This window comes from Haliotis rufescens, unplaced genomic scaffold (assembly GCF_023055435.1).
Source record: "Haliotis rufescens isolate VD_foot unplaced genomic scaffold, xgHalRufe1.0.p SCAF_21, whole genome shotgun sequence".
Classification (NCBI taxonomy): Eukaryota; Metazoa; Mollusca; class Gastropoda; order Lepetellida; family Haliotidae; genus Haliotis; species Haliotis rufescens.
The window spans coordinates 107,813-126,187 of record NW_025963902.1 but is presented as its reverse complement, the minus strand read 5'-3'; the positions used below and the strand labels follow the sequence as shown (position 1 = coordinate 126,187).

Here is an 18,375-nt window from a genome sequence, read left to right as displayed (position 1 = left end):
CGTTAGCTCGTCACGCCGAAGACCCGGGTTCGATTCCCGACATGGGTACAACGTGTGAAGCCCATTTCTCGTGTACCCCGCCGTGATATTGCTGGAATATTGCTAAAAGCGGCGTAAAACCATACTCACTCACTTGCGACCACAATCCGACTGGCTGTGAAGTGTTGGGACGGTAGTACATCAGACTTCAACCTGAAGCTGCTACAATAAATACATGCCTTGAAAACTATACACCTGGAAAAAGCATCTTCAATATAATATGACCATTTTCAAACAAACAATATTCTGTCTTTTTTTTGACGAAACACATTTATTTCTATTTATTAAGTGACCTACTCATTTTGGAATACCGAAGTCGGTTATTGAAAGACATTTTATTGTGTTTGTATCGTGACATTTGGTTTCTTCCTTGGATTCTCTGCTTCTTTCCACCGCGGGCAGCGGAAGGTCCGGGGTTCAATCCCCCGCCGCGTCATACCAAAAATACTTGTTGTTACCCTGCCTGGCGCTCGGCATTAAGCAGGTAAAACTGGCATTGTATGATATGCTTACTCTATTCGCTAACACCTGGTGTCATCACTGATTTTCAGAGGTTTTCATTGATATAGTTTTCGCAGCTATTTGACCTTTTCGCCAAATTTTAATCTGTTTCGATGGATTATCAAGACTGGTTATTCTCTCTAATTGACAATTCATATTATCTTGGGAAACATACAGTTTTCTTGTGCCAACATTTCAACGAGTATTGATTGTTTCTTTGATTGTTTCTTTGATCTATATCATATACAGACATTCCGGAAGATTCCTGGAAGTACGGGATATACGAAAAGAAGGACATGCTAGTGCTGAACACTTGTACTGGCGCAGATATATATCCACCGATATATCCACCAATATATCAACTAATATATCCTCAATATATCCACTAATATATCCACCAATATATCAACTAATATATCCACAATATATCCACTAATATATCCACTAATATATCACCAATATTGCACCAATATATCCTCCAATACATCCACCAATATATCAACTGATATATCCACCAATATTTCCACCAATACATCCACCAATATATCAACTGATATATCCACCAATATTTCCACCAATACATCCACCAATATATCAACTGATATATCCACCAGTATATCCACCAATACATCCACCAATATATCAACTGATATATCCACCAGTATATCCACCAATACATCCACCAATATATCAACTGATATATCCACCAGTATATCCACCAATACATCCACCAATATATCAACTGATATATCCACCAATATATCAACTGATATATCCACCAATATTTCCACCAATACATCCACCAATATATCAACTGATATATCCACCAGTATATCCACCAATATATCAACTGATATATCCACCAGTATATCCACCAATACATCCACCAATATATCAACTGATATATCCACCAGTATATCCACCAATATATCAACTGATATATCCACCAATATTTCCACCAATACATCCACCAATATATCAACTGATATATCCACCAATATTTCCACCAATACATCCACCAATATATCAACTGATATATCCACCAATATTTCCACCAATACATCCACCAATATATCAACTGATATATCCACCAGTATATCTACCAATACATCCACCAATATATCAACTGATATATCCACCAGTATATCCACCAATACATCCACCAATATATCAACTGATATATCCACCAGTATATCCACCAATATATCAACTGATATATCCACCAGTATATCCACCAATACATCCACCAATATATCAACTGATATATCCACCAGTATATCCACCAATACATCCACCAATATATCAACTGATATATCCACCAGTATATCCACCAATACATCCACCAATATATCAACTGATATATCCACCAGTATATCCACCAATACATCCACCAATATATCAACTGATATATCCACCAGTATATCCACCAATACATCCACCAATATATCAACTGATATATCCACCAGTATATCCACCAATACATCCACCAATATATCAAGTGATATATCCACCAGTATATCCACCAATACATCCACCAATATATCAACTGATATATCCACCAGTATATCCACCAATACATCCACCAATATATCAACTGATATATCCACCAGTATATCCACCAATAAATTCACAGTATGGATTCACAGAAAGAAAGACGACATTCCAGTAATTTGTTTCCGATAGACAATACTATTATACCCTCCAATCTTAACTCAGCATGTTGGTGTGGAATTCTAGTTATCCGAATGTGCGGTGTAGCGAATTATGCCGGATTTGTTTGTTTACGTAATAGTTACTGATTAACTGCACACTACATCACAGTATGTTAAATGGTTACCCAAAAGACGGCCTTCATGGTGCAGTGGACAAAGTGTCTGCCAGGCATGGACTGGTCGTCTAGGACTGAGTATACACTGTGTCTGAGAGGGATATCAATGTTAAACTGTGGCAGGTATCTCAGTGGGCTAGCACATTGTCTGTCTCACAGTCCCTGTACCATATTATTTTCCCTCCCGCCCAGCCGTTACTGTAATGCTATAACCTTAGCTGAAGCAAGTCTAGATTCTCCACGTCGTTCACACATCGCAGTGGGCTCCTTTTCAATGTAAATGGAACTGTTTGTTTCTATCAAAATTATATATTTTTAGAGAGTAAGCTCCAGTCTAGACTAGCACTATACACCCGGCATAAGTCCCGAAGAGTACAAGCAGCCACACACAGGCCCCTATATATCTTCAATAAACTTGAATCTCTCCATTATATCTACCATGGTCTGTCTATTCATTATTGATTTATCTAAAACGCTGTGGACCGCCTCCGTGGTCTTGTGGTACAGCGTCCGCCCGGAGAGCGGAAGGTCCGCGGTTCGATCCTCGGCCACCACATACCAAAAGACTTTAAAAGATGGTACTTGTTGTTACCTTGTCTGGCGCTCGGCATTAAGGGGCTAAAACAAGGACTGGTCAGCCCGAAGTCAGTATACTGTCATGGTATCTCAGTGGGCTAGCAGTATAAATCGACATCAGTCCGGACTTGTACATCAGCCACACACACGTACATGCACGTCGCTATATAAGTGCAATAATCTTGGACGCAACGTTAAACCCTATTTCACCACACCTCTAAAACGTTGTGTAATTATAAAGACTAAAACACAGACCTACCAACAGCGAGCAACCAAACCGTTGAATAAGAACACACTTTAAATGAAAACAGCCCTACAACTTACAAACAACAGTTAATCCCCATAAAGTGTGCATCGTCATGATTATTTAAAAGCGTCATACCACACAAAAATGAATGCGTGCGCACTCGGTTTGAAGCGGCCTGCGTGATGTACTGTCTGCTTCCAGAATGTGCCGAGTTCTTATCATTAAGATGCAAACTTAATGGGGATCGTATCATGTTTGCAATTTGTGTGGCTATGTCTATTTAAAGTGTGTACATCTCCCATAGTTCGGTTGTCTGCTTGTTTTCCTAGGCAGGCCCGAAGCAGTTCAAATCCATACATCGTGCGCCTATCAAAGCCCCAACACACCTTAGTGTTACGACATCGGTCGCCAACCGTACGTTACGAGCTGACCATGGTCTATTAGACTAGACGCGCATGTGCGTCTACGGCTCCGATGGCCCATGTACGGCTAACCCCGCGGGATGGTCTTCTCGAATGACAACGTGCAGAAAGAGCAGCACCCCATCAACCTACATGTAGGAACGCTCATTAACCGACGGCCGGGTTCTGGACGAGTCAGCGAATGGTATCAGCGTTAACACAAACACATCCCTCCTTGTGATGGATGGGCTACAATAACACACACAAACGCCGGCATTGTCTATCGTTAGCTGACATAAACATAAACGTGATACGCTATCAAAACATATTTGTGGATCTGCACGGAAACCCTTTCAGACATTTTATGGATAAATCTGAAGATGCTGTAACAACCACGAATAATTTTAACCGCACCTGCCTTTTAGAATTAAATATGAAAGCTATAAACACCTGAGCAAAAGAAAGTATACACCATGTTTCATGGTGGCTAAACATGAAACAAACAAGAAATGGTAATTCGATGACGTATTAGATACGGGTATCACAGTTGTGTTTTAGTGAGTGATTGAGTACGGTTTTACGCCGCTTTTAGCAATATTCCAGCAATATCACGGCGGGGGACACCAGAAATGGGCTTCACACATTGTACCTATGTTGGGAATCGAACCCGGGTCTTCGGCGTGACGAGCGAACGCTTTAACCACTAGGCTACCCGACCGCCCTTAGTTGTGTTTTAAACCAACGTTTGCAGTGTTTCGACAACAGTTTTCAGCCTAGAAACGTTTTGATAACGTTTGTAATTATTTGGTCAAATCCAATTTGTATACTTTTATTTGCCCTGCAGGTTAGATGGAAGTTCACAATTAATGTCCAACATATAGGAAAGCTCGACTATTGAGTATTACATCACTTTGGCTGTGACGAATGGAATCTTTCCCATTAATTCGTGATAGCCGAAGTTTGTTCTTGCCACCAGTAGAGGATAAAAAGTAGGTTCGTTACAACCGAACTTTCGGTACATCCGACACACTTGGAGTTTGCTGTTTATCATTACACTCATTGGTGTAGCCTTGCTCCAAGGCTGTACTGAAAGATAAGTCAATGGATGTGTAGCAATTCTATCCTCCTAACAGGCAAGTCTAGATAAGCGGACAATACGACCTAAGAACGCCAGTCTCTTATAGGGACAACTTGTTCTTGTATTTATATAATCTAGACATTATGATTTAAACCAATATTTGTTGCCTTAGAGACTCGTGCAAGTCTACCATTGATGAGAATATTCGTTTTAGGTACAACAGTGTTGTGGGCGTAATGGATACAAGGACGAAACGTCATCGATCTCATTTTCAAATTCTGATATATCAGCGATCTAGTGACATACATGCACGTAGACACGTTTGACATTTTTGTCTTGAACAGATATTTAACTTAACACGTACACGAAATGCAACACAGGCGCTCGGACGCCAACTTGTCATTACACAAGTCGTTTTGTTCACTTCCTTTAACACACGAACCATGTTACACTTGCAAAGTGGCCAGTCTAGACAGTATGGTAAATATATAAGTCCTTAGAGTCTGTGGAACTCAGGATAAGAACATATCACACGACAGACATTCGCAGTGTAGCCATCAGATCTATATTTGTACACTGTACAAAACATATGGCCTTGCCGGAACTGTCAGACACAATCTAAAGCATCCATTTAACTTGACAGCGTCGATATTTACATCCCAACCCAAAGCACACACCCCTTAATATGGTCATGCCCAACACACGTTCAACGAGGCCTTTCCAGAATATAGCACTTCAGTTCCGCTCCATCTGTTGTGTTCTGGACCAATACCCGCAACATCCTTAAAGGGAAGCGATATCTTTTAAAATTAAATTTTGAAACTTACTTTGGCCGCTGTTGTTCCTCGTCTGGCGCCGGGGAAGTGTCCATGACGATATGTACTGCAGCGAGAGCAAATGAAGAATACTGCAGAATTAATTAGTATCCCAGCTTCTACACCTTGTACTGGGAGGGTTCAGTCAGCGTGTTCTGCAGCCACTAGTACTTGCCCCAACTGACAACCTCTACGGTGCCCGCGTGTAACTTTGGAATCTTGTCAAAATAGCCTACATAATCAAAACCACGTGGATACCAATAGTGCAAAAGTTGCAAACTAACCAGATCGGTCTTGTCAGAGGAGACGCTCCTGCTATGCACTGTAGTCCTTAAGAATGATCTGCCGTGCAGCTTTAAACAGGATTAAGGCTGGTCGGTGTTGGGTAACGGGAGACGGGAGGGGGCCAAGGAGCATGGTTACCCCCCACTGTGTTATAGCTGAGGGTGATGGTTTGCCCGGTACTCAAACGTCCTGTCACAATGGCAGCCACGGACCTCTTGATCTGCCACTGTTCAGCAACCTTCTGTTGTGATTCTACAGTCCAGATCAGTTGGAGGTAGTCGGGAGAGAGACGTATTTGGTGGGGATTATGTGTTATTCTAAATATCACCTGGTTTTTTTACAACTACGTGATATCATCTCTTCAATAGGTTAGACGTGTAATGCAGATTCTGTGACGAAAGTGAGATTTGCCTTTCTGGTAATGTGAATATCCTCTGTGGTTTGATTGTGAAAGTGTCTATATATACATACATACATACATACATACATACATACATACATACATACATACATACATACATACATACAAACATACATACATACATACACACGCGCACACACACACACACACACACACACACACACACACACACACACACACACACACACACACACAAACATACATACATACATACATACACACACACACACACACACACACACACACACACACACACATATATATATATATATATATATATATATATATATATATATATATATATATATATTACGATTGTCGTTAATTTTGAAGGACATACTGAAACTGTTTTGTTCACCAATTTAATACACACATGTATGTTCGTTATCAAGATAAAGTCAGCGGCCTGAACGAATCGATACTATTGTAACAAAAACATGGAATATCCTGTTAAATAATCTAAACACGGGTCCTTTTCAGTTTTGAAATTCACCAAATGCTTGACCGATACAAATGAATGCTAGGAAAATGTTTATGAAACAGAATATAAGAGGTGCGGGTCAGGTGCATGATTTGTTGAGGACATAGCATGCATCGAGTCAGCCATCTCACAGGAGACTGATTGTGCTCCTTGCATCTTCATCGCGATGGCCGTTCGCTCGTCACGCCGAAGACCCGGGTTCGATTCCCGACATGGGTACAATGTGTGAAGCCCATTTCTGGTGTCCCCCGCCGTGATATTGCTGGAATATTGCTAAAAGCGGCGTAGAACCATACTCACTCACTCACTCACTCACTCGCTCACTCACTCACTCACTCACTCACTCACTCTGACAACCTGTATTGAACCCAGGACATGGATATGAGAATCTATTGCACCTTATAATTCCCGAATATATGCACCCACCTGAATAGAAAGACATAAACTAAGACGGACCTCGAGAGTTGCTGACTTGAACTGTTGAACCAGGAGCCCCCACAATTAGTGATGGAATTGAAAGAGGTGGATCAACATACTGACGACACATTCACATTGTGTCAGTTTATCTTTGTTCATTCAGGTTTGTTTGGTTGTTTGGTTGTTCAATTTGTTTGGTTTACACCGCAGTCAGGAATATCGCATCTTTACATATCACAGCATCACGTAAATAAACCAGTGGTTGATGTCATGAGCAACGTCCCACGCCGTCGGGTTACGATGGCACGCGATAAACCGAGTTTGACCACCCGGTCATTTGAATCGCCTCATACGACATGCAGGGCAGTGTTGGCCTGTTCCCACCCGCTGACCACGGGTTTCGGGATTAAAAACTCAGCATCTATTGATGACGGGAAATATAAGAAGTGTACTATGTCTTCACGTCACAGACGCTGTATTATCACCGTTAATCTCCCCTCATCCGGGCACCGTGGTATAATACACAGACGCTGTATTATCACCGTTAATCCCCCGTCAGCTGGGCACCGTGGTATAATACACAGACGGGCGTGTTTGGAGTATGGCACGGTCGTGGGAAATGGCTTCACAATTCGTGATGCGGCGTAGATAGTATTCCCTCACTCACCCTCCTTGCATGAAGAACAACCACAAAGCCATCTGAACCTCATGTCACGTGTCTCGTCTACCTTTCTACATTGACCTATCAGCCTCACGACAACTTACGAAGTGAGTGAGTGAGTTAGTGAGTTGGGTTTAACGCCACTTTGAACAGTGTTCTTAAAATACCACGGCGTGTCAGCTCAATGTGAGACGAACGCCCCAAGAGATGCAGGTCTCAGATATTTACAACTTTGGTGAAACGATATGCTGCTAAAAACAAGAAATCACAATCATGGCGAACCTGGGATTCGAGCCCATGATCAAAGGTACAGGCATGCCTAATTACGACGCTAATGACCTCCGAGGTCTTATCCTGTGCGTGCATCTGTCACTATTATTTATATACACCCTTTCATGCCGGGGCGTCTTTAATGAGGCGCTAGACCAGCAAACTTAACTCCGAGCAAACTTAACTACAATTACTCAAATCTTGTTCTTCTTCCAACAAATTCTAACCAACTGTGAACATGAATTTGTATCATGTATCTCAGCAATAGGTAGTGATGGCCATGGAATAACCGTGACTCTGACTGACGTTATATTGTATACAATCAGAGCCATTCGTGACCAACTTGTGTTATTCCGTGACAAGCCGAATAGCGACTCGTGCCCCTCCCATGGCCATTATTGCGACCGGGCTCCGTCATACCGAAAACAATTGTCAACTCGTTGCGTAATGGTTCACATATATTTCCCTAAATATTATATATATTTCAGATGCAATTTAAAGCACATCGGGGCATGTGGAATTATACAGTATGATTGAACACATTTAACTGTGTCTTGGGTATATTTTTAGATGCATGACAAATGTAAAATCAAAAATTATTTCTGAGGGATTCTTTGACGAAGAACTTGAAATCATACACGCATTCTGATTGGTTTGTCGTATTTTCGCACATAACATTCATCGATGGAGTCTTCTTGCAGGTTACGGAAAGGGGCGAGTGGTGACGAATGCAACCAGAGCGCGATCTTCGGCTTGAAAGTATTGCCAAGTATGTTTTAAAATAGTGTGATATTGTCACCACCTGTGATTACGGCAGTCTGTGCCACCCGGGGTGTTAATGCGGTGTAGAATTATTGTCCTTCTGTCATTGACTCATAAGTGCTATCGTAATCAAAAGTAGATACGTCAGCTGTTGTTTTAATGCTTTGATTGTTGGTTTATATTTACAATTGGCTAGCATTATGTACATTCACTGGTGAATACAGGTGGTATACATCCTGCCGGGGAATCATGCAGGAAGCAGAGGTACTGCAAGTCCTCACGATCCCCAGTAAGATGGTCTAGCGTTGGTTCCTGTACTATTTTCGATGCGATGTAAAATTTTAACTCACTCACTCACATTATCTCATTGAATAAACATAGGCATGTACAGAAGCAGGACTTTCCACATCACGGCTGGTCTGAGACTTGAAATGGGCAGCACATGTCTAAAGTATTTTAAATAAGCATAGTCAGCTCTTCTTTGACTCACTCTTGTTTCTTCTCAGACCTTGCCATGTCCATCAGCTCTACCTTTCCGTTTTTCAAAACCCCTTCAACCCACAAACCTTCATGTCAGTTACTATAGAGATACAATCCTAAAATACTTTCTGACAAATCAATCAGTTAAACTTCCGCCTGGCTTACGTCACTTCCGGTATCCGAGGAGCAGACGATAATAGAAATCCCAGGTGAATAGTTCGAATGAGATCTACTTGTGGAGGTATGGTGAGGTATAACTGAGGTCGGCTATCTTAGCTGAGTTCACAGGACGAGCAGGCGGTTTTAGTATGTGCACGTGCCAATGCCAGGGCGCGTGCGGAAAGTCGAGTAATTACGTTCTCGAGTAGATCTTAAACTGTCTCCTGTAACTGTAGAAACGCGTTAGTTTCAAGATATACTTCTAAACTTCCCATTTGTGTATATTTAGAATTTATGTATGAATAAGTGAAGAGATTCTAACGCCACTTCAAATTGTGTTGGGTTATACTTGATGTGACAGGAAAGCCTAACGTCTTTGACTTTCGTCATTTTCAGAAAACCAAATCAGAGACAATAATTTTGCAACACGACCAACGGATCCCGGCACGGAAAAGGGACACAACTCTGCACAGTGGATTTAGGCACCTTAAACTATTGGGCCAGCAGTTTTCTCATGGGGGACACTGGTTAGGTGTTCCGCTCAGGTTTTACAAAACAAATAACAATTCACTTGGCATGGTGATTATCATGCATAATATATGTTGTGGTTCTCCCAAACATCGTTTAGTTTCTCCTTTCAGAGAAAACAATGGATACCTCAAAGCAGTGACAGGAAAACATTGTGTCCCTGACAAATATGCATTGTTTTGCAACATGAAAACTACATAACTCGTTCTGAAAGAGATTGTAACCAATGTCTCGGTATTTGTTGTTTAACGCCGCACTCAGCAATATTGGTGCGGTATGCATAAATGGAGTCTGAACCAGACAATCCAGTGATCGACGTCATGAACATCGATCCACGCAATTGGGATACGATGACCTGAACCAACCCAGTCATTGCGCCTGACCACCCGATCCCGTTAGTCGCCTCTTACAAGTATGGGTGGCTGAAGACCTACTCTGACTAGGATTTCCATGAAGTAATATGCAAGTGTACATGTTAGAATGACAGTGGATAATGACGAATGGTGTTAGTTATGTTCTTCTGTACGTTCAAACATGACAGTCCTTCACTTCTCAAGCAAAAGTGTCAGCGTTATTATCATTAATGTAATTTTATCATCTTAAACCCATAAGAATAATCTTTGTGTGGGTTTTTTTTCATCGAGGGGGACCGTTGTCGCTGCAATGGCGAGTCAAGTGTTCACCTGAAAAAAAACCCACGAGAACATATGGTACAAGTCAAAATAGGGAATTGCATAGAACATCAGTGCCAAATTTGCAAATGTCCTCCACATGTCTACCAAAAAACTGTTTGAAAGCTTTACTGAGGCCTTGAATGTTGTAACCTTGATGTGAAACAACTACTTGACAAGAGTCGTATGACGCTCTTTGAAATCTTGGTAGAAAGGTGAGGTGAAATGGGGTTTAACGTCGCGTCCAAGATTATTGCACTTATATAGCGACTCCGAGCCAACCAGTCCTTGTTTTAGCCCCTTAATGCCGAGCGCCAGACAGGGTAACAACAAGTACCATCTTTTAACGTCTTTTGTTATGACGCAGCCGGGGATCGAACCCCGGACCTTCCGCTCTCCGGGCGGACGCTCTACCACTAGACCACGACGGTCTCCTTGGTAGAAAGAGCAACCTCGATTGAACCTCAAAAGCTATGAAGTGTGGACACCAAGGGCTGGAGCTGCAGGAATGATGCTCGACAATCCCCCATCCCCATCCCCATCCCCATCCCCTCTCCCTGAATTCAAATGGTTGTTTCTTAATCGGCTGGTTGTGGGAAGTTCGGATTAGTGGGTCCATACACACGCTATTCCACTGTAATGGGATATAAGCAGTTAGTTGCAAACAAACCTAATCTCTCCGTCTGTTGATGTACATTTCGTACCGTGCATCTGTCAAAATACAAGAACAAATCCAAAACGCGAAGCCATTGGTTGGGTATTTCTTTGCCAGCACCACCTGTTCAGGATAAAAAAACCAAATGTACACAGCCATCGTTCTTTTTGTTCGTGTTTTGACACCGCACATCATAATGGAGGCATTCCACGTGAAGACGGGATAAACAGTTTACCCTCCATTCTAGAAATAAACAATCATATGCCCATCCAGAGCACCGTGATGACAGAGAGCAACCATCAATCATCACGTGATCAACATGTTGCTCCATGACGTCATACGGTAACCATAGAAACGTCTTGGACCTGGTCGCCACGTGCAGTGACGTCACGGAGAGTCAACTCCCGCCAACGTAAATAAGTATCGTTAGTTCATATGGTAATATTGGTGGAATCGAGGGGGTGGTGATGGCGGGTGTTTTATCTGTTCTACACGTGAGGTTACATACATACAAGCAGAACGGTATCGGCATCCATTACAAAAGAACTACTCGTCAAACACACGGGGAAACAGATAGCTGTAGTGTTACCGTTGCTTCACCTTGGTTCAGCGAACATACTTGGATTGTTTTCTTAAATAGCATGTTTATCTGCTCAAGTGACCTGACTAGGTTGATATTTTCACGAGTGGAGTTTCTTCAGTCGTGCTTGACTGTAGGGGAGGTTTGATTAGATGGTCTGATGAGAAAGCCAACTCTCCTGAGTTCTGTATCCTCCCCTATATACTAGTATACTGACGGCCGAAAGAAACTTTACCATAATTTTAAATCACTCTAGATTTAAAACCACAAATGATAAATGCATGAATAAAAACGTATTGAAGAGATTAAAATCTCCACGAGAAATGACAGTCATACAGCATCCGATATTGGCATGACAGTTGCCCGGATTAAGGATGGATAGCAAAAGCAGCTTTCAACGTAATAGACAATGGGCAAACACATCTAAAACTGCTCAAGTTCAGTAGCGTGTATGAGCACCCCCTGTTTACAAGACACGCAAAAACTCTCCGGCGCACAGAAAAAGTCAGTCGTCTGATGACGTCACGTGGGATACGTGGCCATTCTTCTTGAAGGGCCAGGATCAGATCTTGTCGGTTGGCTGGAGGAAGTGGTCGCTGTGGAACACGACGATCTACGACATCCCAGATGTGTTCTCTGGGGGACGGCACCACACCGTACGGTTCGGGCTTTATAGGGTCTGGCGTTGTCATGTTGAGAAAGACGTGGCGGCTGCTGTAGAATAAGTAGGACAATCGGACGAAGAATTTCATCCGTGTAACGCTGAGCTGTCAAATTTCCGTTGACGATGACCAGTGGTGTTCTCTCCTACCAACAAATTCCGTCCAACATCTGAACGCAACATACCGCCGTTCGTTCTCCCCTTCGTTCCATCAGCTCTTAACAGAAAGAACCGACTTTCATCAGTGACGACGACCCTGTGCCAGTCACGTTGCTGCCAACGACGTACAGTCCGGACCAATCTCAACCTCTGAAGACGATGTTGTGCTGTCAATAACTGTCCCTGTAAAGTCTGTAAGCCCTAATTCCTTGAGCCCTGAGTCGCCTGTTCACTGTCTGTCGAATAACCATATGCCCTAAGGCATTCTTCGCTGATGATGTCACTGTCAGGAATCGATTCGGGAGATGCAAAGTACGCAAGTACCGGTCTTCATTGGGTATAGTTACCCTGGGTCTACCTGTTCCTGGCCAGTCTGATGTGTGGCCGGTCTGTCTGTAACGTTGTATCAGGCAAGTTACAGCAACACGGGAGCAACTAAAAGCTCCACCAGTATGAGCATGGGAGGCTCAAATCTGTATCATACCCAGAACATGCTCGCGTTGCTTACTGTAGTATCTGACATGGCGTATCATTTATATACCCTAATTGCACGTGTAGTTTTGACTGCCAAAGCGGCACGTGTTTTTCACTTTTTCTACAAAAAGAAACATGCCGTGGACGTGTATCATTTTCTGCATTGCGCATTGTTGTGTTTTGACGCTGTGTTTTGCATTAATTTAGTTTGAACTTGTGTTTTCAATTTTTTGCAATTTCATTTATAAAATAGTAAAGTTTCTGATATTACCAAAAGGGGCAAGGACATCTGTGCAATTATTTTCAGTAATTCTCATTGGGCATATGTTTTGCTTTCTGTTGATTGGGTAGTTTGTTCCAAGTGTTCCATTGTTTGCATTGTTGGCAAAGTAGCACCACGACGTCATGTGAACGCATTGTAGCACCACGACGTCATGTGAACGCACTGTAGCGTCACGACGTCATGTGAACGCACTGTAGCACCACGTCATATGAACGCACTGTAGCACCACGACGTCATGTGAACGCACTGTAGCACCACGACGTCATGTGAACGCACTGTAGCATCACGACGTCATGTGAACGCACTGTAGCACCACGACGTCATGTGAACGCACTGTAGCACCTTGACGTCATGTGAACGCACTGTAGCACCTTGTCGTCATGTGAACGCAGTGTAGCACCACGACGTCATGTGAATGCATTGTAACACCACGACGTTATGTGAAGGCACTGTAGCACCACGGCGTCATGTGAAGGCACTGTAGCACCACGACGTCATGTGAACGCACTGGAGCACCACGACGTCATATGAACGCACTGTAGCACCACGACGTCATGTGAACGCACTGTAGCACCTTGACGTCATGTGAACGCACTGTAGCACCACGACGTCTTGTGAACGCACTGTAGCACCACGACGTCATGTGAACGCACTGTAGCACCTTGACGTCATGTGAACGCACTGTAGCACCACGACGTCATATGAACGCACTGTAGCACCACGACGTCATGTGAACGCACTGTAGCACCTTGACGTCATGTGAACGCATTGTAGCACCACGACGTCATGTGAACGCACTGTAGCACCACGACGTCATGTGAACGCATTGTAGCATCCTGACGTCATGTGAACGCACTGTAGCACCACGACGTCATGTGAACGCACTGTAGCACCACGACGTCATGTGAACGCACTGTAGCATCCTGACGTCATGTGAACGCACTGTAGCACCACGACGTCATGTGAACGCACTTGTAGCACCACGACGTCATGTGAACGCACTGTAACACCAGGACGTCATGTAAACGCACTGGAGCACCAGGGACGTCATGTGAATGCATTGTCGCACCACGACGTCATGTGAATGCATTGTCGCACCACGACGTCATGTGAACGCACTGGAGCACCACGACGTCATGTGAACGTACTGTAACACCACGACGTCATGTTAACGCACTGTAACACCACGACGTCAAGTAAACGCACTGTAACACCACGACGTCATGTAAACACACTGTAGCACCTTGACGTCATGTGAACGCACTGTAGCACCACGACGTCATGTGAACGCATTGTCGCAGTAATTAAGAATTGACTTTCACTTGTGTGAGTTCATTGGAGCATGAACTTTCATAGAGTGAGGGCCAAACGAGCTTATGACGACGTTTATATAATGTTAGGCCCTCACTCAATGAAGGTTACTACCCAATGAACTCACACAAAGTGAAAGTCAATTGTTTTGTTTTTTTCATACATTACTACTTCTTACCTCGAAAGATGTAGGCCTAGATCCACACACAACTGTATGTCACTAGTGTGACTTCATGTTTACACTGATAGCCATACAACAACCAGCTGTATCAGAGGAATAAAATAGTTCCTCAAAAAGAGAGGTGACGTGAGCGTATGTATGCTCAACTTGCTCTACAGGAACATATGCTGCAGTTTGTTTGCAACAAATGTATTCAAATAATAACATCATTGGGTGAGAAAGGTGTGTTAAGGACGTGACGGGAGAGATTTTCGAAGTTGTCTAAGGACCTGTTGTGGTTACATGTTTTGGTCATCATTGATCAAATGGTCGATCATTGAAAGGTGATTGTAGAGATGTGTCAAATAGATACTAAGGTAATTCATAGACTGTGTAGACTGTCACTGTCAGTCAAGACACGGATCGAGTCGATACGACTATAGTGAGGATATGCTTTTCTTCGTTTTGTTCACTAGGGTGGGTCGAAGCGAGAATATTCGTGAACGATCATGCAGTCAAATTCTCTCACGTTTCTCAATGTATACTTAAACGCTGAGTTCAACTCTGTCAGATATTTTGAACATAATATAAATGTAGGGTCATTCTCTTTTCTTATCAAATAGTGTCCACCCCATGGAAACACGAGTGCTCTACCAGACAATCCAGTGATTGACATCATGCGCATCGATCCACGCAATTTGGATACAATGATATGCATCAATCAAGTAAGCGAGCCTGACCACTCGATCCCTAGTCCTGCACCATGACCGTGGAATATATTCATTTATGAAAAGAAAACAAATCTAGAAATTGTATAAAAAAAGGTTTCAGAGACTAAATGTTAGTCCACTCGAGCCCGTTAGTCGCCGCTTACGACCATCTTCCCGAGGCAAGAGCGTCGTCCACTGGCCGGCTTTGATATAGTCTAGTGGACACGCTTGCCTCGGGGAGATGCTAACGACAAGCATATTCGCCTTTTACGGCAAGCATGGGTTGCTGAAGACCTACTCTATCCCGGATCTTCACGGGTATCAAACTGTGACTAAGAACTTATACATAACAGATGCAGAAAAAGAAAAGATTTTTGTAGGAAACAAATATAACCTGGGTTGTACTCATCTCATTAACTCTTACTCTCAAAACAGTGTACTCAGACAACGTCATAATTGCATAGTTATGATGAGTGTGCGTGTAACCAGTTAGAAAGATGCGTAAAATAATTTAATTATGTAAAGAACACACGGTTTACCAGGTATCAGATTAAGTGAAAGAATGAATGTTGCCCCGCGCCGCAGCTAGTACTATTCCAACTATACCACGACGGCCGGTATGTCCTGGAGTTATATCTAGGCAAGGCACTGACCGCGTGGCACCGATCTACATGATGCGGATACAATGCGATGCAATGAGCGCCGAGACTGACCACCCGATACTCTTCAGTCCACCCGGTTTTCATGACAAGCTGGGACACTGGGGACCTGTTCTTCCCCGGAATCTCCACAGGGTAAACAACACCTATCTATGGAGTAAACAACACCTATCTATGGAGTAAACAACACCTATCTATGGTGTAAACAACACCTATCTATGGAGTAAACAACACCTATCTATGGAGTAAACAACACCTATCTATGGTGTAAACAACACCTATCTATGGAGTAAACAACACCTATCTATGGAGTAAACAACACCTATCTATGGAGTAAACAACACCTATCTATGGTGTAAACAACACCTATCTATGGAGTAAACAACACCTATCTATGGTGTAAACAACACCTATCTATGGTGTAAACAACACCTATCTATGGAGTAAACAACACCTATCTATGGAGTAAACAACACCTATCTATGGAGTAAACAACACCTATCTATGGTGTAAACAACAAATATACTTGGAGTAAACAACACCTATCTATGGAGTAAACAACACCTATCTATGGAGTAAACAACACCTATCTATGGAGTAAACAACACCTATCTATGGAGTAAACAACACCTATCTATGGAGTAAACAACACCTATCTATGGTGTAAACAACACCTATCTATGGTGTAAACAACACCTATCTATGGTGTAAACAACACCTATCTATGGTGTAAACAACACCTATCTATGGTGTAAACAACACCTATCTATGGTGTAAACAACACCTATCTATGGTGTAAACAACACCTATCTATGGAGTAAACAACACCTATCTATGGAGTAAACAACACCTATCTATGGTGTAAACAACACCTATCTATGGTGTAAACAACACCTATCTATGGAGTAAACAACACCTATCTATGGTGTAAACAACACCTATCTATGGTGTAAACAACACCTATCTATGGAGTAAACAACACCTATCTATGGTGTAAACAACACCTATCTATGGAGTAAACAACACCTATCTATGGAGTAAACAACACCTATCTATGGAGTAAACAACAACTATCTATGGTGTAAACAACACCTATCTATGGTGTAAACAACACCTATCTATGGAGTAAACAACACCTATCTATGGAGTAAACAACACCTATCTATGGAGTAAACAACACCTATCTATGGAGTAAACAACACCTATCTATGGTGTAAACAACACCTATCTATGGTGTAAACAACACCTATCTATGGAGTAAACAACACCTATCTATGGTGTAAACAACACCTATCTATGGAGTAAACAACACCTATCTATGGTGTAAACAACACCTATCTATGGTGTAAACAACACCTATCTATGGTGTAAACAACACCTATCTATGGAGTAAACAACACCTATCTATGGTGTAAACAACACCTATCTATGGAGTAAACAACACCTATCTATGGTGTAAACAACACCTATCTATGGTGTAAACAACACCTATCTATGGTGTAAACAACACCTATCTATGGTGTAAACAACACCTATCTATGGTGTAAACAACACCTATCTATGGAGTAAACAACACCTATCTATGGTGTAAACAACACCTATCTATGGAGTAAACAACACCTATCTATGGTGTAAACAACACCTATCTATGGTGTAAACAACACCTATCTATGGAGTAAACAACACCTATCTATGGAGTAAACAACACCTATCTATGGTGTAAACAACACCTATCTATGGTGTAAACAACACCTATCTATGGTGTAAACAACACCTATCTATGGAGTAAACAACACCTATCTATGGAGTAAACAACACCTATCTATGGTGTAAACAACACCTATCTATGGTGTAAACAACACCTATCTATGGTGTAAACAACACCTATCTATGGTGTAAACAACACCTATCTATGGAGTAAACAACACCTATCTATGGAGTAAACAACACCTATCTATGGTGTAAACAACACCTATCTATGGTGTAAACAACACCTATCTATGGTGTAAACAACACCTATCTATGGAGTAAACAACACCTATCTATGGAGTAAACAACACCTATCTATGGAGTAAACAACACCTATCTATGGTGTAAACAACA

General features: G+C 42.3%; 1 protein-coding gene across 1 annotated transcript in view; it reads right to left on the bottom strand.

Annotated features, from left to right (window-relative positions):
* The window catches only part of LOC124141682 (E3 ubiquitin-protein ligase TRIM56-like), a 67,771-nt gene extending 61,998 nt beyond the window's left edge, over nucleotides 1-5,773 (bottom strand). The window contains exon 1 of the mRNA XM_046509727.2: nucleotides 5,498-5,773. Within this exon, the coding sequence (XP_046365683.1) occupies nucleotides 5,498-5,541 (44 nt within the window). The 5' untranslated portion in view covers nucleotides 5,542-5,773. The remainder of the gene's footprint in view (nucleotides 1-5,497) is intronic.
* Nucleotides 5,774-18,375: the final 12,602 nt, after the last annotated feature.